This window comes from Capronia coronata, assembly GCF_000585585.1.
Source record: "Capronia coronata CBS 617.96 chromosome Unknown acBCG-supercont1.2, whole genome shotgun sequence".
In the NCBI taxonomy this organism is placed as follows: Eukaryota; Fungi; Ascomycota; class Eurotiomycetes; order Chaetothyriales; family Herpotrichiellaceae; genus Capronia; species Capronia coronata.
In genome coordinates, this window is record NW_006912894.1 from 2,945,581 (window position 1) to 2,970,761 (window position 25,181).

The 25,181-nt window shown below is 53.0% G+C and overlaps 8 protein-coding genes across 8 annotated transcripts; 5 read left to right on the forward strand and 3 right to left on the reverse strand.

Annotated features, from left to right (window-relative positions):
- Positions 1–1,079: 1,079 nt before the first annotated feature.
- Positions 1,080–9,029, forward strand: A1O1_02728 (uncharacterized protein; the record flags this gene model as incomplete). The annotated part of the gene is made up of 1 exon (XM_007723638.1): positions 1,080–9,029. The coding sequence occupies one exon, from the start codon at positions 1,080–1,082 to the stop codon at positions 9,027–9,029; it is 7,950 nt and encodes a 2,649-aa protein (XP_007721828.1).
- Positions 9,030–9,623: 594 nt separating this feature from the next.
- A1O1_02729 (uncharacterized protein) lies at positions 9,624–12,170 on the forward strand (the record flags this gene model as incomplete). Its single annotated transcript, XM_007723639.1, has 1 exon — positions 9,624–12,170. One exon carries the CDS (start codon positions 9,624–9,626, stop codon positions 12,168–12,170), a length of 2,547 nt encoding a protein of 848 aa, XP_007721829.1.
- Positions 12,171–12,657: 487 nt separating this feature from the next.
- Positions 12,658–15,013, reverse strand: A1O1_02730 (DNA mismatch repair protein MLH1; the record flags this gene model as incomplete). The annotated part of the gene is made up of 3 exons (XM_007723640.1): positions 12,658–14,637; positions 14,684–14,863; positions 14,954–15,013. 3 exons carry the CDS (start codon positions 15,011–15,013, stop codon positions 12,658–12,660), a joined length of 2,220 nt encoding a protein of 739 aa, XP_007721830.1.
- Positions 15,014–15,562: 549 nt separating this feature from the next.
- A1O1_02731 (autophagy-like protein 18) lies at positions 15,563–17,077 on the forward strand (the record flags this gene model as incomplete). Its single annotated transcript, XM_007723641.1, has 4 exons — positions 15,563–15,614; positions 15,674–15,831; positions 16,038–16,978; positions 17,029–17,077. The coding sequence occupies 4 exons, from the start codon at positions 15,563–15,565 to the stop codon at positions 17,075–17,077; spliced, it is 1,200 nt and encodes a 399-aa protein (XP_007721831.1).
- A 699-nt stretch (positions 17,078–17,776) lies between these two features.
- On the forward strand, positions 17,777–18,665 carry A1O1_02732 (uncharacterized protein; the record flags this gene model as incomplete). Its single annotated transcript, XM_007723642.1, has 3 exons — positions 17,777–17,809; positions 17,975–18,081; positions 18,194–18,665. 3 exons carry the CDS (start codon positions 17,777–17,779, stop codon positions 18,663–18,665), a joined length of 612 nt encoding a protein of 203 aa, XP_007721832.1.
- A 254-nt stretch (positions 18,666–18,919) lies between these two features.
- A1O1_02733 (uncharacterized protein) lies at positions 18,920–19,300 on the reverse strand (the record flags this gene model as incomplete). The annotated part of the gene is made up of 2 exons (XM_007723643.1): positions 18,920–19,174; positions 19,253–19,300. 2 exons carry the CDS (start codon positions 19,298–19,300, stop codon positions 18,920–18,922), a joined length of 303 nt encoding a protein of 100 aa, XP_007721833.1.
- A 627-nt stretch (positions 19,301–19,927) lies between these two features.
- A1O1_02734 (uncharacterized protein) lies at positions 19,928–22,438 on the forward strand (the record flags this gene model as incomplete). The annotated part of the gene is made up of 1 exon (XM_007723644.1): positions 19,928–22,438. The coding sequence occupies one exon, from the start codon at positions 19,928–19,930 to the stop codon at positions 22,436–22,438; it is 2,511 nt and encodes an 836-aa protein (XP_007721834.1).
- Positions 22,439–22,776: 338 nt separating this feature from the next.
- On the reverse strand, positions 22,777–24,975 carry A1O1_02735 (uncharacterized protein; the record flags this gene model as incomplete). The annotated part of the gene is made up of 4 exons (XM_007723645.1): positions 22,777–24,310; positions 24,364–24,450; positions 24,522–24,817; positions 24,892–24,975. The coding sequence occupies 4 exons, from the start codon at positions 24,973–24,975 to the stop codon at positions 22,777–22,779; spliced, it is 2,001 nt and encodes a 666-aa protein (XP_007721835.1).
- Between the last annotated feature and the right edge of the window lie 206 nt (positions 24,976–25,181).

The following is a 25,181-nucleotide window of genomic DNA, read 5'->3' on the forward strand; positions in this document are numbered from 1 at the left end:
ATCCTCCAGCATGCATTCGACCGGTCTCACCCCCATCTCACACTGCAGCTCGCACACCCTATACTACTAGTATCTCATGAGATACGGCGGCAGTAAGCATACCGCGCGGACACCTGGACGAGTCCCACACTACAACTGCTGCCCCGCCGCACAGAACACAGACCTGCCAACACCGATCTAGAATATGGGAATAGTATGGGGCTTGATATGCCACTCTACCACAGCATAAGGACACATACATGCACCGGTCTGAGATTATCTAGAGCGTGGAAAAGGCAGGAGGAGAAGAGACTGGATATACAAAGCTGTATCCTCCACATATAAGCAAAATCTTGGAACAGAGCCTGGTCATACTACAGCTTGGCCTCTTCAGCCCTCCTCACATCAGCGCACGGCATCTATCTGTGATCTATAAATCTATCGGCGCCAGGGTCTGCGAGTCAATAAATAATGCCAGCCCTGATCTCCTTCATCACCTCGGCCCCAGATAGTATTTTAAAGGACCGTTTCCCTGATTCGATGGCTCAGCTTGCGCAACAGCGAATGGCGCGCTGTGGTAGCACACAGCCAGCCGTCTCGATGGTCTCTCACCCATATCCGTGACCTTTGGAGACTGTCCTACACCACTCACTGCACCACTGATGATCGTGAACTCTTCTGTAGCAACTCCTCGTCCTGATCTTTGTCTGCTGGCAGGCTGTAATATATCGAGAGTCCTTGCTTTCTTTGTGATTGGTGGTGACTCCCACTCCGTGCCATTAATTTGGACCTTGTCCGCCTGTTTCAATTGAGTCCGATCCCTTCATTCTTCTGCGGCTACTAAAATCCACATACCTCCTTCGACGTCTCGCAAACCCAAACCCTCCACAGTCTCTCCCTTCTATCGCACATTTTACTTTTCTGACACGGAGCAATGACGCAGACCCTGCAGCTCTTCTTGCACCCGCCATCAAAGGCACAACATGCTGCATAACCGTAAGTAGCAGTTCGGAATCCTTCCGCGGCGAGAACGCAACTCGTCCATCCCTCGAGTCGTACCACTGCCATGTACCAGGGGACCAATATTGACGGAATATCGAATGATTCTAGATGCCCAATCTGCCTCCAGCGAGCCTCAAAACTACTCCCTCGATGGGCCCGGCCCCGAACAACCCTCCCAAACCTCTGGCCCGACCAACGCACGCCCTCAGTTGGGTGCCTCCGTCCATATCAGGGAGACTTCGGTGACAAGAGGAAGATCTCAACAATCTACAACGCAGACATATGGCTCTAGTAACGTGTCTTCCTCGCGGACGGGCTCTACGCAACCGCACGGAACGGAGTCGAGTCTGAGCTCAAGAGGTGGTCCGGCCATTGACACCGGCCTGCAGCGACGGACTTCGAGCAACTATGGCCATCATCGACAGACCTCTGTCATCCATGGACTACAACATTCGCGCGATCCCAGCTTCAATTCTCCCTCGACCGCGAGCCCACTCACTCCAGAGTCTCTGCTAAATGCCACCAACTACGCGAGATATCCCTCCCAACCCACTCGCCGCGGCCAGTTTTCCACTTCCGAGAGCTCGTCCGCCTTCACGAGCCCAGTGGCTCCCTTTCAAGGCCATGCGCAAGGGCATTCGATCGACTCACTGCTAGATGGACCGGGAACTCCACAAGAAACTGGGCCGTCACAGCCTCGAAGACGAAAAGAGCATTCGAGGACCAGGCGAGGCCATGCATACCATCAGTCAAGCGTCCACCAGCAGGCAGAACCACGAACGCCGGGCGAATATGCTCTACATCATTTGTTTCATGCATTTGTGCTGCGTGCGGACCAGAGAATCAACCACTGTCTAACCCTCCTCGACAGCTCGCCCGCACCGGTGGAGCAGGCTTGTGGCCCCGGAGCAGACCCTGGCTTTGATCAATTGATAGCCTCCCTCGGCCATATCTCACGTCAAGGCCCAAAGCCCCTGGTGGACAGCTTAATGCTCTGGCGGAAAGGCAAGGGGGATGCCGCGGCGATTCTGAAGAAACAAGTCTATCAGCAGCGATTGCAAGTCAGCGGGCCGAATTTGTCGCTGCCGGCCTCTCTACCACGCCGTCATACAGAACCTCTTCAAGCCCCAGGAGAATCTGGATTTCCTCAGGTCAATGCGGACAACTCGTCTCCGGCAGAGGATAGCCTCACACAAGAGTACTTGTTAGCAGATCGAAGAGCAACCATATCCGTCTACATTCTGTGTCGCGTCCTTATTGCGATCTTCGAACAAAGCAATCTGGCCGCGATAACTCCAGATTTGGCCAATAAACTCGAAGACATCGTCTTCACTCAGATCCGCGAGGTGGAACCTGCCCAAATCCTGTCATCCAGCATTCGTCTCGCGAACTGGAGGATTTACGGCGAGGTGCTAGGTCACATGAGTCGTCTTGACTTTGCAAATGTGGCCCATCGCTTCACTCAACAGCTTGACACATGGCAACAAGACTTTGCCAAAAGTTCTGGGACGACCGCCGCCAGAGACATCGAATCGCGACTTGAGCTGCTTATTTTGGGTATGCGCCATTTGCACATTACTGCCAGCAGAGAGGCTGCGTATCCGGTGGCCGAGTTCCTCCGCACTCTTGCAGCCTTGTTCTCTGACGCACACGGACCTCGGGTCAAACAAGCATATTGTCAACTGTTCCAGCGCTTGCTTACTGCCGTAGCTAGCAATCCCGAATGTTTTCAAAGTGTTCCCAAATGGAAGGACTTCATCGATGCCATAAACTCTCGACTGGGTAATATGCTGATCAAGGTCCGTCATTGGCATCTCGGGTTTCCAGTGTCAATCCTGCTTCTTTGCATATCTCCCATCGAAACCTTCTCACAACAGTGGTTTCCCATGATGTCTACACTGGCTGCGAAATTGAAAGACAGATCAACGCGCGGTATAGCGTTGCAAGCCGTTTGTCAACTGCTCTGGACGTATTTGGCACGCATCAGCGAGTCTTCTCAGGTCAGACTTCGACGACTGGAAGAGATCATAAAGATTGCTCTCCCCCAGGGCAGGAAAACGCACGTGGTTTCCGAGCCCTCTGTGTCCGTACCACTGGTGCAGCTTATCAGGATCATCAGCTTTGCCGCTCAAGACCTGTGTTTCCGATCCGTCATCTTTCCCCTGGTCCATTATGACATGTTCCAGTCCAGTCGAAATCTGAAGATCGAGAACATGGAGCCTGAACGGATGGTGATTGGTATCCGAGCCTTTCTGGCCATCATGGCGGATTTGGAAAAGGAAGGCTTCAAAGGTCCTCCCTTCCCTGCCTTTAGCATCCAGACGCAGAATCTTGAAGGGCTACCATCATCACCGATCAGCATGAGAACCAGTCTGGGAATTGACACTCCGTTAAGGATGACCTTTGACGATGAAAGTCCTTCATCTCTACCTGTCAATGCTTCCAAACTTGACGAAAATGCACGACAATACTACTTACAGTTCTGTCAGGTTCTAGGTAAGATCACGATACTGTGTGACAACACCTTCGGGGGCCAGGCGACGCTGAATGAGAAGTTTTCTTCTACCACCACCCTGACCCCGAAAACGCCACTTGTCGATGCATTCAATCTGACTCGAAATCAAGATGGGTCAGCGACCGATCAGAGGAACTTGTATTATGAGCTCTTGCACGTTGCCATCCAAGCTCTTCCGCGTTGCTTTACCGACCACATCCCATTGAGTCCTTTGATCAACCTCTTATGCACAGGTTCCGCTCATGTGCAGCCCAGCATCGCAGCTTCGGCCACACAGTCATTGAAGGCAATAGCGCGGCAGGGTCATGCTCAAGCAGTTGCAATCGCATTCCCGCGATTCATCTTCCATTATGACACGCAGTATTCTACAATGTCAGACGAGGGCCGTCTCGGACCAGCACACATCGAAGCAACACTGACGTTGTACCTTGAACTCCTCCAGATCTGGACTGAGCAGCTCAAGCAGAAGGCCGTGGCTAATTCTCCCGAAGCAAGAGATCGTGCCGGCGCCAGTTCTGCCAGGGCGCTCCAAATGGAGATTACAAACGTCCATTCTCATGTGGATGAGATCGAGGCCTATGGTCTGTTCTTCCTGTGTTCCCAGTCTCGCCGCGTACGATCGTATGCGATCAAAGTCCTGCGACTAGTATCTCAATTCGACAACGTTCTCGGAAAGGAAGAACCTTCAAGGATCATCAAGCTGCTGGAAAATCAATCTTCCAAGATCCTGGATCTGCAGGAGAATTCTCTCAATGTTGCGGAGCGAAGCCGCCTACAGAAAGACAAGCGAGGTAGCTCTGGACAAAGCACGTTGATTGAGATCTGCAGTTCAGAAGTGTCATACGACTCAACGCTCTGGTACAAGGCATTTCCTAACCTGATCCGGGTCGTTTTCGATGCATGTCCGAATGCCATTGCTCTGTGCCGTGGGACGGTGACCGACCGGCTGGTCATGATGCAGAACGACGTGGATGGATTTTCCGAGACTACTCCAGGAAACCCGGCGCCGTTTGAATATCGTATACAAGGACGCAGCTCGGCCACGTCGGCGGAAGTGTTCTTCGAGCAGTGGAAATTATATCTGATAATGGCCTGTGTCACACTCAGTTCTCCCGGCGCGCAATCGCAGAGTCAACTGGCCGATGCCGCTCATGCTCGAAAGACTTCTAAAGGGGCCACTCCAGCCCAGGACAAGCTGAGCTCGGCCCGAGCCTTGTTCTCTGCCATCATCCCGATGCTTGGAGCAGGGCCTGATGCCATTCGTGACGCTGTGGTCTCGGCTCTTGCGTCTATCAACCGCAAATTATATCGAACGCTGCTCGAATCGCTTCAATATGCGGTTATCAAGTGCAACGACGAGGCCAAGGCTAGGATCAACCACCAACGTACCCCCAGTAACCCACAGCGCTCTCAGCAGACAGAACGGCTGCGAACGGAAGTGACGCATGTTTACAAGCTTACCGCTTCTTTCCTCCGCCACGAAGATATTTATTGCGATGAGTGGATTCTGACCAATCTGGTCAACTACACCCGCGATCTGCGTATCTTCTTGAGCGACACCGATGTGCAGAATGACTGGCGGTTCCAGAAACTGCGGTATCATTTCTGTGGTCTCGTGGAAGAAGTCTTCGAGGGTGTCAATAGAACCAAGGCACCCTCCCGGTGGATGCCATTCGAGTCGCGCAAATCGGCATTTGCCTTGATGGAGGACTGGTGCGGCTATAGTCCCGAACAAAATCTTTTTGATCCTCATCATGGACATGGCGGAGACATACAAGAGCGTATGAACGCCAGTGCTGCAACGGAGAAAGAGAAGAACAATCTGCGGGTGGCTGCTTTGAGTGCAATGGCGACCCTCTGTGCCGGTCCGATCAGCATCAAAACCGACAGCAATGCCATCCTGTCCTTCAACCTCCAGCGGATGCTTTCGTGGATAGACTCCATCTTCGCCACCCACAACCACCGAATGCACACGATCGGCCGACGGGCGCTCAAACTGTTGCTCATCAACAACCCCGAGCACCTCGTCCTTGTTGAGCATGCCATAGAGCAGTGTTACAGGACGGAATTCTCAATGGCGCTGGAAAGTTACTTTGGGGTCGTCTGCGAGGTCTTGGTCCAGCAGCCAGACTATCCTCTGCCCTTTTGGAAGATCCTGAGCATCATTGTCCTCACGTTGGGCAATGAAAACCGCGAGATCAGGATGAAATCGGCCCATATCATCCGCACGCTGGATGAGCGGCAACAGAAGAGGTCCAATCTGCAAGAATTCGACATTAGCATTTCTGACAAGACACGAGCGGTGTACAAGTTGGCGCAATTCGAGTATTCGAAACGGCTGGCCAATGCGAATTCCGATATTGCTTTCATGATCTTCTCCGAGTTCTCCCTCCACTACAAGTCGGCGCGAAACGACCATCAGCGCAACATGGTGGTGGCTATCTTGCCTTGGCTGCAGACTCTCGAACTTCAGGTCGATCCTGTGACAGGCGGGCCAACCGCCGTCTCGCACATGATCCTGGCAAACATGTTTGAGATCACCATCTGCTCTAGCAACGCCATGCATAACGAGGTGCAGGCTTTGTGGCAGGCCCTGGCCACCGGGCCGCATGCCGGCAATGTTCAGCTGATCCTCGACTTCATCATCTATCTGTCTCTGAACCGACGTGAGCAGAATTTCGTGGAGTATGCTAAACAGATCGTCGTGTATCTATCCTCTACTCCTGCTGGCTCTCGAGTGTTGGAATTCTTTATGTTGCAGCTCGCGCCCAAGAACATGGTCAACGACAGAAAGCACGCCGATGTCGACGTGCCCGACACGAGACACTTACCGTATGTTGCCGACCTGGGGTCGTTGTTGCCTATGGGTAACAAGCAAGTCGGGCTGTCACTAGGCCAGGTATCATTAATCTTCCTGGTTGATTTGATGGTGACGCCGGTGACTCTCGCCAAAGAAGAAGCGATCAAGCTTGTGCATGCAGTGCTAATTCTCTGGGACCATTACACAACTTCCGTCCAGGAACAAGCACGAGAGATGTTGGTTCATCTCATCCATGAGTTGGTGACAACCAAGATCGAACCCCAGTCACTCAACGCCGCCAAATCAAAGATCGAAAGCCTCGTAGAGGCAGTCCGTACAAACAACCCTCGCGTCAGCTGGTCCTACGATAAGAACACAAGAAAGGATGAGGATGATGGAGGAAGCCGAGTCCCACCAGCAATGGCTGTGCTGGCTGAACAAATCGTGGGTATCTTTGATCTAGCGTTCGACAACTTCAGTGACAGTTGGGCGAAAGAAGCTCTTCACTGGGCGTCGATTTGCCCCGTTCGACATCTGGCTTGCCGGTCCTTCCAGGTCTTTCGCTGTATCTCCGTCCGCTTGGACGCCAGGATGCTTGCTGACATGCTTGCTCGCTTGTCCAATACCATCGCGGACGAGCATACCGACTATCAGACCTTTTCGATGGAGATTTTGACCACGCTCAAGGTTGTCATCTCCGCCCTCGAGCCCAAGAATCTCATGCGCTATCCTCAACTGTTCTGGACGACATGTGCCTGTCTCAACACCATTCACGAAAGGGAATTTTATGAGACCTTGGGCATGCTGGAGAAGTTCATTGAGAAGCTTGATTTGTCTGCTCCGGAGGTTACTGAAGCCATGATGAAAGGGCAGCCTGCAAATTGGGAGGGTGGTTTCGACGGGCTGCAGTCGTTGCTCTACAAAGGCCTCAAGTCGGCTGACAGCTTGGAGAAGACCCTCTTGATTCTCCACGAGCTTGCTGAACTGCCCAATTGTCGACTGGTTGGTGATGAAGCTCGCCTGCTCTACTGCATTCTGGCAAATCTGCCCGGCTTTTTGAGAAGCTTCGATGTGGATGCCGTTGACGCTTCGTCGCTAGCATGCGCAGAAAGACTCGCGGCTGTGGCGGATCTCGAGGGTCACAGCCTTTTGTCTACTTGTCTTCGTCGCTTCGCTAGCAAGGGCTTCACGAGCAGCCAGGAAATGCTCACAGGCACCGTGGAGGCATTGTCAGTGGCCTATTTCCCAGCCTACGATGCTCAGAGTCTGATATTTATGATGGGTCTGCTGACGAACAAGATCCCCTGGTTCAGAGAGAAGGTGATGGATACCTTATGCGTGTTGATTCCTCTGGTGAACATGAAAAGTCCAACAGTCACCGCACATGGACCGGATCTCATCTCACCACTTCTCCGACTTTTGCAGACGGAGCATTGTACCCAGGCACTTGAGGTTCTGGACTACATCATGGAAGTGGCAGTCACGCCTATGGAAAAACACCACATGCGCATGAGTATGGCCTCGGGCACGGCAAAGGCCATTCGGAAGGAATATGAACGCACAGAGAGTCTCTACGGCATACCGCTGGCGTCAGGATGGTCGATTCCCATGCCGGCAGTTTATTCGAGCATGACTCGACGGAACGTCCATGCCGTATTCTATACATGCGGAGAGTCTGACGCGCTAAAGGATCAAGAGAAAGCCACTCCTGAAGTCGAGTTTCAAGGAGATGATGGCTATAATGATTCTTATATACCGCCCCAGAGTCGGGCAGAGACCATGCGATCCATGGAGGCTGCAGCAGACACCAATGTCAGTGATCTGGTAAATACCCTGGACAGTCTGGACGATTTCTTCGACGACCTTGATGGTGACAATGTCCTTACGCCGACCGGAAGCAACCAGTTCGGGCCTTCAACGATGTCGATCCCTACTCTTACAGAGCAGAGCACTGCCGTCTATGATGAACACACTGCCCCCATCCTCCGCCAAAGCCTTGCCCGGACTTCCTCTCTTGCTCATATGCAAGATGGACTGACTGAACCTGGACCACTCCAGGGAGTCTACCCTCGGCCGCAACCAGGCTTCATGTCGCCCAGTTCCGGCGGAACGGCGCAATCATCTTTCTCGTCCATTGATGAGCTTGGTGGACCAGGTCCGTCAATGCCCAACTCGACCAAGAAGCCGTTTGTCCAGACTGCGTCGACTCCAGTCAGTCAACCCAGACCTGGGTTGCATGCTAGATCCATCACATCGCCGGCGAACCAGTTTCCAGCCTCTCAGCCCTCACTCAATGCGTTTGTGGCTATGCCTCAAGGCACTTCGTTTAGATCTCAGGATGAGTATGCGGATCAATATGACGATGCCCTACACTCCGATGGGGAGAACAGCCCTTTTCCCACTCTTAGTGTCGCCGCACCCGTTCACAGCAAGATCCCAGCAGGCCCGGGCCTCTCGGAATACCAGACCACGCCTAGCTTTGCTGCGGAGAGTGGAGGCGCCTTCAGTCTACAAGGCATGCGGCGAGGCATGCGGCGTCTAACTGGTGGAAAGAGTGAAAGTCACCGGGAGAAGGAGAGATCGAAAGATACGTCACGGTTGCGACGTCAATCAGGAGGCAACAATCCGGTTCCAGGCGCCATATTGAGTCCAAAGGTCCCCAAGGTACCTGTGGAATACCTTAATGCCGGCAGTGTCACCGGACCGAGTCCAACAACCAGTCCAGGACTATGAATTGGCCGGAGACAATCTTACCTGGTAATTCTTGGAGGTTTCTTCTGGTCCTATCTACGGTAGCCCAGGTTATCAGCCTGAGTGCTACCGGTGCATGACAGGCGTCTTTCTTGGGTCTCTGGCAAATACCTCTGCGTTTTTATGTACAACAGAATGGACGATCTCGGGAAAAGCAAGACAAAAGCAGATCTGTATACTAGTCAGCCACAACGTGCTTCTTTCAGAGCTTCTGTCACACTTGTCACGGCAACTGAAGTTTATAGTTGAAGCGAGAGCACTGTCGAATTCGATGAGATTCCTCGACTATTTCACTTTGTTTGATTCCCTTCGAATGATGGTGCCATGTTGACCGAACAGCGCATTGACCCCTATCAGCATTCCTCAGTAACATTCCAGACAATGTCCGCGTCTCATACATACCGCGCGAGGTGCGGTCGTAAGTATCTTTTGCAAGACGAACAGGTGAAAAGCCGGTCAAGAGGACGAGCGATAAGTCAAGATGAAGAGTCTAGGATGTGGCCATGTCGTGTTGGCTTTGTCCAGCCTCGTGGCTTGTTCTGCAGCACAATTTGGTCAGCATCCCCAATATCCATCATGAAGACGCCGACGCTGACAGAGGCAGCTAACATGATCCCAGGGTCTACCATGGCGGACACCTGCTATCTGACATCTACAGTGATATATGGGAACCGAACGACATCATCCGCACCAGCTTCCAGCACTCTGAGCACCACTAGCACAGTCCAGTCGACCGTGTCTGTGTCTGTGTCCAGCGAGTCTTTGAGCACGCAAACCTCGTCGTCGAGCCTGGGTAGTATCACGCAGGACTCGTCAACCACGGCATCGAATCCAAGCCTGACAGCAACAGCAACAACTACAACGTCGGCTCTTCCAACCTCCAGTCCGTTCATCATCCAAATCACCGGGTTTGGCAACAAGCTACACAAGCGCGCAACCGTCTATCTCACCTGGGTGGAGGGCGAAGCATTTCTGTATCCCGACAAGAACGAAGCGGCTGTCTTCCTCATCACATCAGATGGACAACTCAGAAGTGAAGGGACATATACGGGCGTCGAGAACTATGCAGGAGCAATGCCGCTTCTACAAGTCGATTCCGCGCCACCGCCCGGCTATACATGGTCGTCTGATGGCACGACGTTGAGGTTCGGGAACACCACTTTCGTCGCCACCTCTGACGGCCTGCTCTATGTTGTGTTCGGCGACAGTCCGCCTCCTGATGGCGCGTTGCAGGTGACCATGGCGCCGGACTTTGTTGATGCTGATGCTCCCAGTATAAGTACAAGTACAACTTCGACATTTGGGATGGCTTCGAGCACGACGAGTCTGGGCATGAGTTCTACGGAGGGAAGGTCTACCACGGCTACGACAACGAATTTATCAACGTCAACCTTGACTACTCCCGGAACCGCACAGACTGGAGAAAGCTCAGCTGATAGCCCAACAGGCGCAGCGCCGAGCTCGACTTCAGCCATGACGACGACGACGACGACGTCTGCGTTGCCATCGACATCTCCTAAACATGCAACATCGTCCAGTCTCTCGGGAACCCTTCCGCACAGCACGACGACTCAAGTGTCTCATACCTCCACGACGTCTGTATCGTCGACTATCGCTTCGTCTAGTGTTCCATCATCTGTCTCAGATTCAACCACCTCCAGTCAGAGCGGCGCGACATCCAGCAGTGCTTCATTGACCTCTTCTGCTCAGAGTACCGGTACCAGTGTCGGTGCGACTTCGACCTCGTCCACAGCGGCAGCGGCATCAAGTACGACAACAACCGGCCGGACAAGTCCCTCCTCGTCAGGGACTGGTGCTTCTTCGTCCAGCCCGACCTCGGTGCTGTCCACTACATCAACCAGCATATCTGGCACTGCTGCAATGACGAGTACTTCCCAGTCAGCATCTACAGTGTCAAGCGGGCCATCGACTTCTAGCAGTTTTCGTGCTTCATTGTCGTCGTCGTCGTCGTCCTTCTCCACCACCGCCCAAACAACCACAACCACAACCACACTTCACCCGCCCTCTTCTTCATCTTCCTCCTCCTCTATTACCGTTTCTTCAGCATCTTCGACCGGATCTAGCAGCAACACAGTGACAATCTCTTCTGGCACTAGCACTGCAACGACAACTGCGAACAGCGGCACGTCTAAATCTACATCCACTTCCACATCGTCAAGATCAGGGACCCGTACTAGCACCAGCACCAGCACATCGTCTACTTCCTTCTCTTCCTCTTCCTTCTCTTCCTCTTCCTTCTATTCCTCTTCCTTCTCTTCCTCTTCCTTCTCTTCCTCTTCCTTCTCCTCCTCCTCCTCCTCCACACCTACAAACTACCCAGCAAAACGCGGGCTAGCATACACCAACGTCACGACTCTAACCTACTACCCCCCTCCAGCACGCTACATAAGCTGGTCCTACAACTACTACTCGCTGCCCAACGCGTCCGACAACGTCGGCAACTACCCCACCGCCCAATTCCGCTTCATCCCGCTCCTCTACAACGACGCGTCGTCCCTGACGTCGATCTGGGCAGCCAACGTCAACGCCTCGATCCAGACCTACCACACCGACGCCATCTTCGGCTTCAACGAGCCCGACGCATGCTACTCGGGCCAGTCGGCGTGCATGTCCCTCGCGCGCACCCTGCAGGGCTACATCGACCACATGCAACCGTTCTCCGGTCAAGGCGTGCTGATTGGCGCGCCCGCCGTCACCAACTCGGGCACGTCGGGCCTGTCGTACCTCGCGCAGTTTCTGGGCAATGCCACGCAGCTGGGCCTTACCGTCGATTTCATCAATCTGCACTGGTACGCGAGTCCGTACAATATCCAGTATTTCATGGATTATCTCACCCAGGCGTATACCCAGACCGGTGCGTCGCGGTATCCTGTCTGGGTCACGGAGTTTGGTATGGACCGGGCTGATTATCCGAGTCGCGATGTCGTCGCGTTCATGAAGAACGCTACGGCCTGGATGGATGGGCAGCCTTGGGTCCAGAGGTATGCTTGGTTTGGCAATTTCGCGAATGCCAATGGTGGGACCGAGTTCTTGTTGAATGCGGATGGGAGTGGGAGGGGCGTCTTGGGCGATGTATGGTATTCTTACAATGGGACGGGATGAGGGTGAGGCTACGTAGGGTTTGGATTGGGGGGGAAAGATATGCTGTGATAGGGAAGAGACATGAGAGTGTATTCATACTACTAGTAGCTAGGTATGTTGACATGTTATCTTGTAGTTCTTACAAGATGCATTCTGAGTCTCTGTGAACGAGACAAGGCTGGCTCTATTCAGGGGCTACGCAGAGCAGGGGGCCATATATGGGTTCAGCCTCGTCTGGTCGATTACTTACTTTCTCCTGACGAACCGATTCATTGGATAATCTCGAAGTCCTTCTCGTTGTCTATGTGTCCAGGAGGGCTCTGAACCTTGTCACTCCAGGAGTCGTCTTACATGTAAGTCTGTGTGCTGTGACCAGGAGTAGTCTTGCATGTAAGTCAGTCTGCTCTACCATGCCCCATTGTTGCTGCGTATCAAAGTCATCGTACACATACATCTCATACGACTTGAACCACAAAGCCCAGGAATGGCGTCGCCTGATCAAGCCCAATCAACAGCGCTCAAAGACGCGATACAAGCCTTTCAGATTGGCCACTTCAATCACCCCCTTCAACATACCCTGGGTAGCGACGATGCGTGACCTAAACGCCAAGAAGAGAACGTGTTCTAGAACATGCTCCAGCTCCTTTCCTCTCTTCTCCACAGCCTGATCAACTCTGTCCTCTTGACCACGGTTTCCTTCGACCGTATCACCCTGGTCCACCAGGGCATCATCCATTTCTGTGTCGGCCGAGTCCGGCTTGGGTTTAGGGTTGTGTCTGCTGCTGCGTGGGGGTAGCTGTTCAGGAACATAGAACGACGCCAGTTCGCGCAGGAACGTTCGAAAACACCCCTCCTCCTGTGTCCAGTCCACGGAGGGCCCCAGTCTCAAGAGGAAAGTGGGCAATTTGGCCATGCACGGCACGTAGCCTTTCAACAGCAGAGGAATGGCTTCGACGAGGCCGTCTTTGGAGATTTCGAGGGAGAAATACTCGGACAGCATCTGTCTTTTGCTCATGATTTGGTCGTGGACTTTCTGCACCACATGGTCCTTGTCCAACCCAGCACAATCGGGATCTGTTTCGATTTCATACTGTGCAGCCATATCCAGTAGCTCGCGCAGTTCAGGCGCGGGCTGCAGTTGGATGAGCCCGAAATTGCCAAAGTCGGTGAGCCCCACCTGGTAGAAGAACTCGTTCGAGACCAGTCCATAGTCCACCAGGTACAATTTCACCCCGGACTGGATGGCTGCTAGCCTCCTGTGGCTGTCGACAAGACCGACATAGGTCAGGGATGCGAAGACTTCGGTGAGACCATTGTGCATGGCTTCTCGAACTTCAGCCCGCAGATTCTTTACCGACGACAAACGCACCGGGACTGGCTCTCGGTCTGTGGTTGAGTACCGGACGCCATTTGTGGCCGGTGCCTCGTCCTGAGAATCCCCGGTCCTCAGAGTAGGAGGAAGCATGGATGTGATCTTTCGCATCTTCGAGTCTGTTCGCACCAGGTTGTTCTCGTATGGCTTTTTGGTGGTTGATGTTCTCCGCGAAGCACCGCTCTCGTCGCCAGGAGGCGTCTCAGCAATCGCACCAGCCCTTCCATTCATGGGTGTCATGGGTGTCACTCCAGGGAGCAGCGTCTGTGTCTTGAATGTTCTGCTAGTGTCGACCTTCGCTAGGTTTTCGCGGATATTGATACAAACGAGGTCTATGATCTCGTCCTCGTTCAAGAAATGAACCTCTCGCTTCGTAGGATGCACGTTGACATCCACTCTGGAGGGTTCAATATCCAGACAAAGATAGACAAATGGATGTCCGCCTTTCGGAAGGAACATCTGGTAAGTCTGCTCAATGGCCTTTTTGACGGCCGATGATTCGACGGATCGGTTGTTGATGAACAGGAGTAGAGTCGTTCGCTTGACACTGTAATTGGCATTGGTGGCGTACCCTGAGGCTTTGAACCCCCATTTGGCATCCTCGGTCTCGAACTGCATGAGTTCCTTGGCCACACCACCGCCATAAGCTTGCTTGATTCGATCAATCTTGGTCGCGGCCGCTGCTACCGAAAACCCGGCTCCAGATTCACCGTGCTTTTTCACCGAAAAGGCCACGCCCTGACGATGGACGGCGTATCGCGTAATGACATCGAGGATCTTGGCATACTCTTCTGAAGGCGACCGGAACGCTCGTCGACGGTTGGGGATGTTGTAGAACAGGTCTTCCACCGTGATCTGGGTGCCGAGGCGACCGGCGCAGGGTTTGGGATCAGCACTTTGACCAGGCTTTGCCGGAGATAGTTTGCCGTCGGCATAGTGAGCTTGCCAGGCACAACTCGACGTTGCAGTCCTTGTGGTGACTCGCAGATGGGCGATGTGGCTGATGCTTGCCAAAGCCTCACCACGGAAGCCATAAGTACCAATGGACATGAGATCTTCAAAGTCCTTGAGCTTGGAAGTGGTGAACCTTTCGCACAGAATGGGCAAGTCGTCTTTCTGGCGCGGGTCAGGACGGTACGAGCAAACCTGGCTGCCGACTTACCTCGATGCCATGACCGTTGTCGGTGATCTGGAGTAATTTGAGGCCTCCATCCTTGACGAGGACTTCAATAGCTGTCGAACCAGCATCGACCGAATTCTCCAGCATTTCTTTCAAGGCATGCATGGGAGCAACGATGATTTCTCCAGCCGCGATCTTATTGACCACGTCTTGATCAAGAGCCTTGTACTTCAATTAGCGAAGCTGTGACCCAGCGGGAAGATGGTGGCATGCCCTTATTCGGCGGGGAGTCTGTAGAGACAGACCTGCCACTTCGGCAGTCCTTTTGACGCCTCGAGGAGAGCCTGTTTGAATCTCCATCTCGTCCGCCATTTTGGGAAGATATCATCGCTTGCCGAAAGCGTTGGCCTCACATCGAAGTAAGTAGCAGGCAGCCAGGCCTTCCACAGTAAGAGACGAGCAGGGTGGGATTATATTCCAGAGTCTGGCTCTGAATATGTCAATACGGTAGACTCCCAAGTAAGAACAGTACCTAACATAGTACGTAGTAGATCAGGCGTGACCCTGGGGTGCAGCGCAGGCAGCACGCTTATATAAGTTATTAGTCATTCAGCTTAGTCAGCCAAAATACTACGTACTGCCACCATTCAGTTCCACTGACTCGTGTTACTCCAACGTCACATGCAGCCTTCCGCTCTGAACAGCAACAGATCTCATTCATCTTTCCTGGGTTCTCTCAAAATCGCTACGTGACAAGCAGAATTACAAAGCCTTCACCACTAGACGCATTTCTCTAGGCGGAGTGTAGCGACGCCTGAGCCAACAGCCAGTCACCTACAACGACAACCTTCTTCCGCCTGAGAATCACATCCATGGATCTCCGCAGCATAGCAGTCTGAGGGCGAGCTGTCCAACTTCAACATGGCTATGAACTTCGTTACTTTCAACCAAGACTACAGCCACTTGGCTGTCGGTATGTCTCTACCGTACACTGTCCTACACCGTCCTACATCGTGAGACTAACTCGGCCAGGCACTTCCAGAGGATTTCGCATCTTCACTACAGATCCTTTCGCGAAATGCTACGAGTCCAAAGAAGCTGGCAACATTGCCATTCTCGAAATGCTCTTCTCCACTTCCCTTGTCGCGTTAATATTGTCTCCTAGAAGGCTCCAGATCAAGAATACAAAAGTGCGCACCTCTGGACTCCATGCCGACTGTGGTTGACGTTGTACAGCGAGACTCCATAATCTGCGAACTCACCTTCCCCACCACAGTACTGGCGGTGCGGTTGAACAGAAAAAGACTGGTGATCGTGCTGGAAGACCAGATATATCTCTATGACATCCAGACCATGAGACTGCTCTACACCATTGAGACCTCGCCCAATCCTGCAGGCAAGTCTTTGTTTCATGTTTATTATCTTCATGATACTGACCGCATCCTGTTCAGCCATCTGCGCTCTGTCCCCTTCTTCCGACAATTGCTATCTAGCATATCCATTACCACAAAAGGCAGCAGGTTCATCGTCCGCACCACCTTCACACGCCCCTCCCAATACTACACATGTTCCTCCTACGTCTGGAGAAGTCTTGGTGTTTGATGCCATCAAACTGGAGGCTGTCAATGTTGTGGAGGCACATCGCTCTCCACTTTCTTGTGTGACATTCAACAACGAAGGCACAATGCTGGCGACAGCTTCCGACAAAGGAACAATCATTAGGGTGTTCTCGGTCCCAGACGCCCACAAGCTATATCAGTTTAGGAGGGGGTCCATGCCCGCAAGGATATACAGCATGGCCTTCAACATCACCTCAACTCTGCTATGCGTGTCCTCGGCCACCGAGACCGTCCACATCTTCAAGCTGGGCCCACAGGCAGGCCAAACTGGCGGCGAGGGCGAGGAGGCAGTCTCACCGACCAAATCCAACACCGCTTTCACTCGCCGGTTGAGTCTGGGAAGCGACTCGGCTTACGACGCCGCGGCCGATGATGAAGATGGCGCAGAATCCCCGACCGCATTGACAAGCCGCAAGCCGAACGGGACGCTAATGGGTCTGCTGCGAAGAACGTCCCAGCATGTGGGAATCAATCTCGCCTCGACAGTAGGTGGATATTTGCCGAAAGGCGTGGCCGAAATGTGGGAACCATCACGCGACTTTGCTTGGATCCGGCTACCAAAGTCCAGTTCAGGGGCTTCACTGAGTCAGCTGCGCAGTGTGGTGGCCATGAGCCCCAGTTCTCCACAGGTCATGGTTGTCACAAGCGAGGGCAACTTCTACGTCTTCAGCATTGATCTGGCAAAAGGTGGTGAAGGGACGCTAATCAAACAATACTCGTAAGTGCATGGCACCTGCGTGGCATTCTTCGCCCACTGACAAATGGCAGTGTCCTCGAAAGTAATGACCAAATGGGTGCTTCCGGAGTGGACTACTAAAGAGCATGAGAGATCTTTCGTGCAGCCATGGTCGTTGGGAACTCTGCGGTGCTTCTAGCGTTGGCGTCTGGTGCGTTATCCTTGTGGGGATTTGTGCAGAGGCATGTCAGCCAGCACAGCTGTTATGCGACCATCTTGCTCGCATGCCAGTCGAGCCGGCCTTGAGCATTTGCATACCGAAGACCGGTATGCGCCCAGGTGCTTACTGTGATGGTTCTTTAAAGCAAAGGTGAACAGAACTACGTAGCCGATAATGACATTCGGTGATGGAAAGACAGAAGTTTGATATCGTCAGCCACCTCCAACCCATGCTGGTTTGGTGCCTTTGAGCATAACATGAAATTCACAAAAGTACGTCCGGTAACCTACTTACACAAGTACTACTACCAACCTGGTAGGTAGTTCTAGGTAATATGACTTGTGTACAACCAGTACTACTAGTAGTCTGTAGTACCCCAGTCGGTAGAGGTAGTACTATATGAGATTCCGCGGGGTAAGTAAGCCGACCGCCGCCCGCCCGCGCCAGATTCCCGGCGAACTTTTTTTCTTAGCGGAGCGGGACCCCAAGTGGCTTCACTGGACTCGAAGATGTGACCTTTCTGAGATTTCATACTGTCTTTACGTTTCAAGTTCTCCAGGTTCACTTTGTCTCTCTCATCGTACATACACGTCCCTTATCACGCAGCAGCATTCGCCAAAATGGTCGAAAAAGTCTACGTCACGTACAACCAGGTGAGTCTCGTAGGCGCAGAAAGGTCTTCTGATCTCGACTGCAGTGGCATTCGCACTCGCATTTGCAGCGCAGTTGCTCGTCCAGCGACAAAGAAAGTGGTTTTTTGCGGGTTGTCTAGCACTGCTCTGCACGGTACTGACAGATTTCTTTCTTCGTTCGCACAGATCCATAAGCTCTGCCAGAATGCGGCGCCCAGAATCCTCAACGAATTCAAACCTAACCTCATGATCGCCATTGGCGGAGGCGGCTATGTCCCTGCTCGCATTCTCAGGTACGTTACAACAACTAAGTATTTGCATCCTACCCTCTGCCAAGTGAAAAGCAGATTGAAGAAGTCAAAAGAGTTCACATGCTAAGATCAACCATCGTATCTTGTGTTCTAGATCGTTCCTCAAACAACCCGGAGCACCGAACATCCCTATCCAAGCGATCGGCCTCTCCCTCTACGAGCAGCTGTCCGACTCGGACGTGGTGGAAGAGCCGGGCACCAAAGTCACGCGCACGCAGTGGTTGGATCTGTCGTCCCTGGAGATGAAGAACCTGATCGGCAAGAATATCCTGATCGTGGACGAGGTCGACGACACCCGCACTACACTCGAATACGCCGTCAAGGAGCTGGAGAAGGATGTGGAAACGGCCAGGAAACAACAGGGCAGGACGGAGCCGACTAAGTTCTGCATCTTCGTCTTGCACAACAAGGACAAGGAGAAGAAGGGTCATCTTCCTGAAGACATGATCAATGAGAACCGATACCTGGCTGCGGTCACGGTGCCGGATTGCTGGATCTGCTATCCTTGGGAGGCCACCGACATTGATGAGCATGATAGGATGGCTGCTGAACATGGTGTCAAATAGACGTGGACGGACTGAATGGGGTCCGGCGAAGTTCATTGTTTTTTAGTTGTTTTTGGCTCTTCTTGCTTGCCAACGTGACATATGGAGTCGGAGCGAGGAGCTCGCATGAGACGGCGAGTGATATACATATGAGGCCGTGTTGATATCATGATGCAATCCGGTGTCCCTTCTTCTTTTTCCTTACCAATCAATGCATTCCACCCTGGCTTTGGAATTTTGTCGCATTGCATCCCATCGCAACCATCCCCTTTCCACTAGGTCCACGAAACGCCTCTTTTATCCAGGTTCTTCTTGGCTCCTTCGATTTGCCCCATTAGCTCCTTGTATGCTTCTTCGGTATCGTTGAATTGTAGGACTCCAAGACCTAGTCGTCCTAGCAGGTATGTGCCGAGCGTGATGACCGCCCAGAACGGGAGGACTGGAATAATCTCCACTTGAATCTTTGTTGGCAGAATCGACGGAATGGGCGAGTCGTCCGTCAGTAGTGGGAGGACGAGTAGAAGGTATGTCTGGTTCCGATAGGTTAGCTCTTACGGACATGAAGCTGTATGGCTGTATGCCAGAGACGCGGTACAGTGGCTTCATACCGAAGAAACCAAAAGGGCAAAGGATATAGTCTGCGCCGCGCGACCCATGATTGACTGCTGGGTAGCGTAATATGGTCGTAAGAGGCCCTGTATCTCGTGTGGAAGTGGCTATAGTAGCCTTCAAAGTAACAGGATCTTTTGTTTCTTGGATGATCAGTTACAGTGTTTATGGTCCTCAAGTTGTAGAGAAGTCTGTACAGACGTGTTCACATCTCGCAGACTAGTATGGGGAAAAGGAGAGACGCATTTCACGTCGTAACGCGTCGTGGCCTCCGCCGTATCCGCTTGGCGCGCAGCCTTGCCTCGAAGCATTACTCTCTCCAAGTGCATTTCTCAACCTCAGCCTCACTCTGGTAGTATATCACTGAAGACTATTACTGCAAACCATCACTGCAAACTATCAGTTGCTCTTTTTTCGTGATACACTAAGATATAAGTGAAAAGACCACTGTATCTTCGCTTGTTCGAGGGGTATATATATCTCTCCTGATTCTATATGCGCCGTTCATTGTGCAAACGTTGTGCATAACGACCTGCGTCTTGCCATAACAACACTGTCAGCATCCCAGCATTATTGCGATCATCGTACTTGTCAGGCCCTAGAAGAGTCTTGATGGGCCTCTGAGAGGACGCGTGGTCTTCAACTGTGGCCTTTAGGCTGCCGCAGAAGTCAGCATGTCGTCTCTAACACCAAGTCAGGCCTGCTTGCAACTCAGCAGCGAACTATCAGAACATCCACCCGCTGATCTCGAATTCAAGAGCCAGCATGAAGCGGTAGTCTCTGGGTTGAAGACTGCAGCCAATGATCCAAACAATGAGACGACAGGAGTTATGCACGCCACGAGACCTCTGGCTGCATATCTCCACACAGCATCTCAGCTCCCGCATCCGACTCACCAACCGCTCTTCACTGTCCTGGTCGATGCTACCCGCGAAGTCCCATTCTGGCGCTCATTGTTTGGTCTGGACAGAAAAAGCGACCTGCAAGAAGAAAGACTGCAAGTGGCCGGCGAAGTCCCTCCTGATTGTATCCTGGAGGTTGCGAGGCGAATTGTAGCCCGGCCATGGCTCGAATCGAAGCAAGAGGAAATCCGGTCTGCTCTTCGGATCATCGCAAACTGTTGTGCGGACAATAATGTGAATCGGAGCGTGATCATCCGCAGAGGCGGCGTGGAAGCAATGATGGCTATGGTACAAAACAAGCAGGAATGCGACCTAGTGATTCCTACTTTGTACAATGTTTGCATCGACTACGACAAACCTGCTGTCGACGACAAAGGAAACCCATGGCCATCACTCCCACAGGTGAGCAGAGACGACGAACACGATGCTGGACCAGTGGTCAATGCTGCTGAGCAGAAACTGGGCTTGTTTTGGGACGCCAACAATTCAGTCACGTCAGTCGAGATCCTGCTCGGAGCGAAGGAATCTGCGAAGGACTGCTTGGATATGCTGGCTGATCTGGTGGAGATGGCGAGCCGAGTCGCTCTCTACGGTCTCCACCAACTAGTCCGCAGTCTCAACAAGGACGACGCAGAGGAAGTGCAGGGAACGCGCAGTCTAGGACTGATTCATTCTCTCCTGACACAGGGTGCCGATATGGCCGACTATGACACCGACTGCCGTGTCCCAATCTGCCAAGCGGTTCTGAATGTCCTAGCCCACCGAGGCTGCTATGGAGCTTTGATCGAAGACAAGGACGCAATCTGGAGACTCATTTTTCTGCCATATCCTGCTTACGATTACGGTGACGACGACTACGATGGAGTGCAGGAGCCATACAGAAAAGCCATCCTCAAGATCGTGTACGAGATCTCTGCGCTCAGTGCTTATGGCGACAAGTTCGATGACGACTCGACCTTGATGCGCAACTGTGTCGACTTACTTCAACGCTATGGAACCGACATTTCGCTAATCCAGGCAGGGAGAGATAGGCCCCAAAATCCCCGCCCATGGGCGTCCAGTTGCGTCTTGCTTGCCAACAGCATCACTTCTATGGACCGCGCCATGCGCCTGTTGATTTCAACTCCCATAGCCTCCGCGCTGGTGAGGTTGATGATCAGGACCTCTGATACGAGCGTTCTTGTTCCAGCAGTTGACCTCGCTACTCGCCTCGCACTATGCCGTGAAGGTCAAGATATATTGCGTGAGGCCAACATGATGTACGCAGCGCACAATCTGCTAAGACTGCCAAGTCAGACTGGTGACGGTAGCACCGAGGTCAAGCGCCAGGCTGTAACCCTGATAAGACTGTTGATCAAGGGCAGGGCAGAGTACTTATGGAATCTTCCCTCTGACTCTACGCCACCAGAAGGCCTCACGGAAAACGACACCAATGAAGTTCTGCTTGCCGCCATGTGGCTGTTCAATAACACTGATGATACAATCACCAAGACCGAAACAGGCAGACTGTCAATCGAGGTCCTCAGAACCCTTTTCACTTCTCCACCGTCATACCCTCTCCCATCCGCAGCAGAAACAGAAACAAAACCATCACCCCATTCTAACATCGACCAATCGACCGAGCAACAAATCGAGAGCAAACTCCTCTTCCTAGTTGGGCGACCTGATCCAGCCTATCCGCACCCGGACCTGACAATTGCCGATGCAATGGCCTATATCATCACCCAGCCGCAGCGACAGACCACCCATCCCGAATCGGCAACCCGAATCCAGGCAGAGGCAGAGGCCTGGTTTGGTCTTGCTCTGCTGTCAAACCTTCCTGTCGCACGGCCTTGGATTGTAGCCACTATGCACCGCGGACCTCTACTGGAACGTCTTCGCGAAATTGTCACGCAATCCTCATCGCTCGACCTTGAAGAAAACAGCATTGATACGGGGCGAGATTCGAAGAACGGCATAAGCTTGATCAGCGATGCACAGTCCGGCCTCGCTGAGGGCCAGGATAATGACAGAGTCGGCGAATTGATAGTCTCTGCGGAGACAGCCTCGTCCCTTTTCTCTCATCCGGTTCAGGCTGCGAAGAAAGGCCCTGATCCTCGCTACGAGAATATCAAGGTCCTCGTTCTGAAGCTTCTACAGTCCGTGCCGCGTACTGCTTGCTCGACCACCAGCACCACCTCAGACACTCTTTCGCCGTCCCAAGAAGGACAGCTTGAAGACAGAGTGAGACAGGAGCTCAAGTCAGCTGCAGTCGAGCTTGGCTTCGACGGGATTCTTGCCTGACTTCCGGCTTCAGCTTTAGTACCATAGAGAATTGGACATTGACTGAAACCAAAATTCCGCATTGTGTACAGTATCAGATTGCGCCTTCCTGTAAGACATGAGCACAGCCTTACGGTTACATGTTCTGACAAGGCTGAGGTATCCCCGATGTGAATTTATTCCTACACTGACCCGTTAGACTGAAGCCTTCAGCCGACGTGGTTAGGCTCTGGACGAGTCTGAGCCGATATATATCGCTTTATGCCTCGAAAGTGTGGTATACTGAAGTCTGAAGGTTTTATGCAGGAAAGGCCAATCACTCCTTTGGGTTTGAGCACCTCGACCCTCCTATCTTAAAGTTACGCCATATTGCCCAGCTCTTCCGCCAGCGCAGATGGCAACTTCAGATTCATTAGAGGGCTGTACTTCTGAGAGCCATGATAGTCATCGTCAAGGAATGACCCGCTGGTGGAGTACTTGCCGTCAGTCATCCTCGGAATGGTTGCCTTCCAAGCCAGTGCCTGGTCGAAGAAGCCGCAGAAGATGATTTCTTCGACGCGAAGCGAATACAGAGATGCGACCGTCTCCTCGGTGAGGAAGCCGGAACGCTTGACGGTCTGATAGACCTGGGGCGACTCGAATATGAGGTCGAGCGTGATCTCGAACGGGCCTGCGTTCTTGGAACGGACGACTTGTGCGACCTCCCCAATAGTTGTGAATTGGTGTCCGACTTGAGAGCCAGAAGATTGTTTAAGTCCGTTCGACGTCACGGTGCTCGACTGGACGACTCCATTGACCTTCTGGACCTGCGGAGCATCCTCTGAAACCGTCTTCTTTGGCGGCGGGGCGTCGACCTCACCAACTTGTAAAGTCTGCCACGGGAATAGCGGTGCGGATGGTCTGTTGGGTTGATCCCCGTCGCCAATCTTTCTGCCACGCTCCTCGCCCGGCTGGAGGTCCATGACGTGGTATATGCAGAACTCAGCACACGGCCCTGTCTCGAGCTCGAGCTTACCTCCTATTCCGAACCCGAGAGAGCCCGAGGTTTGCTTCTGACCGGGATAAGAGCCGTGAGTGCAAGCGATTCTCGCCGCCGATGCCACGCTGGTGGCGAGCTTCTGGTTCGTCGCCAACGCCTCTCCGACCACGAAGATCTGGCCTGGCGGCGAAAGAGCGCCGTATTTGTGCATCCCGAGCTCCCACTCCTCTGTGACATGTCGATGCTGCGATTTGACATACTCCTGCACTCTGGCCAGAAAGCTGTCGATCTGGCCCGTCAGAACGGGATCTCCCATGTGACCCATGAAGAGCGACCGGTAGCCACGTGTCTTTGCAGCCTCGAGTTTGATCGTGTACGGTATCCCTTCGACTGCGGTAGAGTGGAAAAGGGCCCCTCGAGCCAGCACCGATTTGCCGTCCGGCAAAGCCGCGTATGTGGTTTGGGTCAGGTCGAGGGTGCCGCCTGGACCCTCGAGCAGGTCTGGCCGAGTCTTTTCGTACAGCGTGTGGGCGGCGACGGTGAGCGGCGTGCATCTCGCCCCCTTCTCGAGTGGAGTGATTTTGAACGACCCGTCGACGTAGATCGTCCCATATGCGGACCTGCTCTTGGGCGTGGCACATATCCCACCACACTCGAGGATCTTGCCCAAGTGGAAAAAAGCTCCGAGTTTCTCGGCTCCAAGCGTGTCCAAGGGCAACTGTTGCGAGCCCATGGCATGGTATGCGGCAAAGGCGACATAAGGAGCTGGATCATAGGCACGCCCGCCGACCATGATGTTGAAGTCGGGCGACGCGTACATGGCGTCGAGATATGGCTCGACTCCCATTTGTGCAACAATCCGGGGCGCTGCGTCTATATTCTCCTCGGTCAATGTTGGTACAGGTGGACCACAGCTAGAAGACAGTAAGTAAGAAATGCTGAGCATGATCTAAAAAGGTGTTCGTACCCCTTGATCTTGCCGGTTCCAAGGCGTTCTTTAACCAACTCTTTCGGGATGTCCGAATACAGAGCTACGACCTTGGTTTTGTAATGGCTGGACTGTCGTCAATGATCCCAATCCAGATTGACGAGACTGTACGACTTTGACTTTGACTTGTCACTTACCTGCCCTCTGGACCATCTATAATGTCCTTGATAATATCCAAGAACTCGTCCACGTGTTCTCCAGCACCATCTCCGCCAGCCGAACCGATCATGATGGGCACGTTGTACTTGTGGGCCAACTTCAACAGCTTCTCGAGGTCACGCTGATACGAAGACCGCGGACAAGTCATGACGCCCAGTGCCAGTTTGGCTGGTCCCGAGTCGGTCGAGCCAGAGTCCATGATCAGAGCCACTGGGGCTGGTCCCTGGGTGAGTTCGGCAAGAGCCTCATCCGTGAGTGCTTCATCGAAGCCATACTGGACGTGGTGTTTGGTCAGCACGGTGCCACTGTGACAGTTTCCTCAATCTTGAGGGGGGGGAGACGACTTACACCTAGCATGCCAATAGGAGTGATGATGGAGCAGAGGGGAACCAAATCCCCTTGGCTCTCGGCGACGTCTATACTTGGAGACATGCTGCAACAAAAACAACGACCACGGCAGAGGCGGGTGTGCCGGGTAGGATAGATTCCTTTCAGACCTCAGGCTTGTCTGCAGTCGACCGGTGAATCCCTAGACAACAAATGGTGCTGTGATGGTTGATCGTCCGCCTTTCGACCTCAGACTTCAAAGACCTTGGGAAGTCAACAAGCCTAAGTCTACCTTTCTTCGATTCTTGACA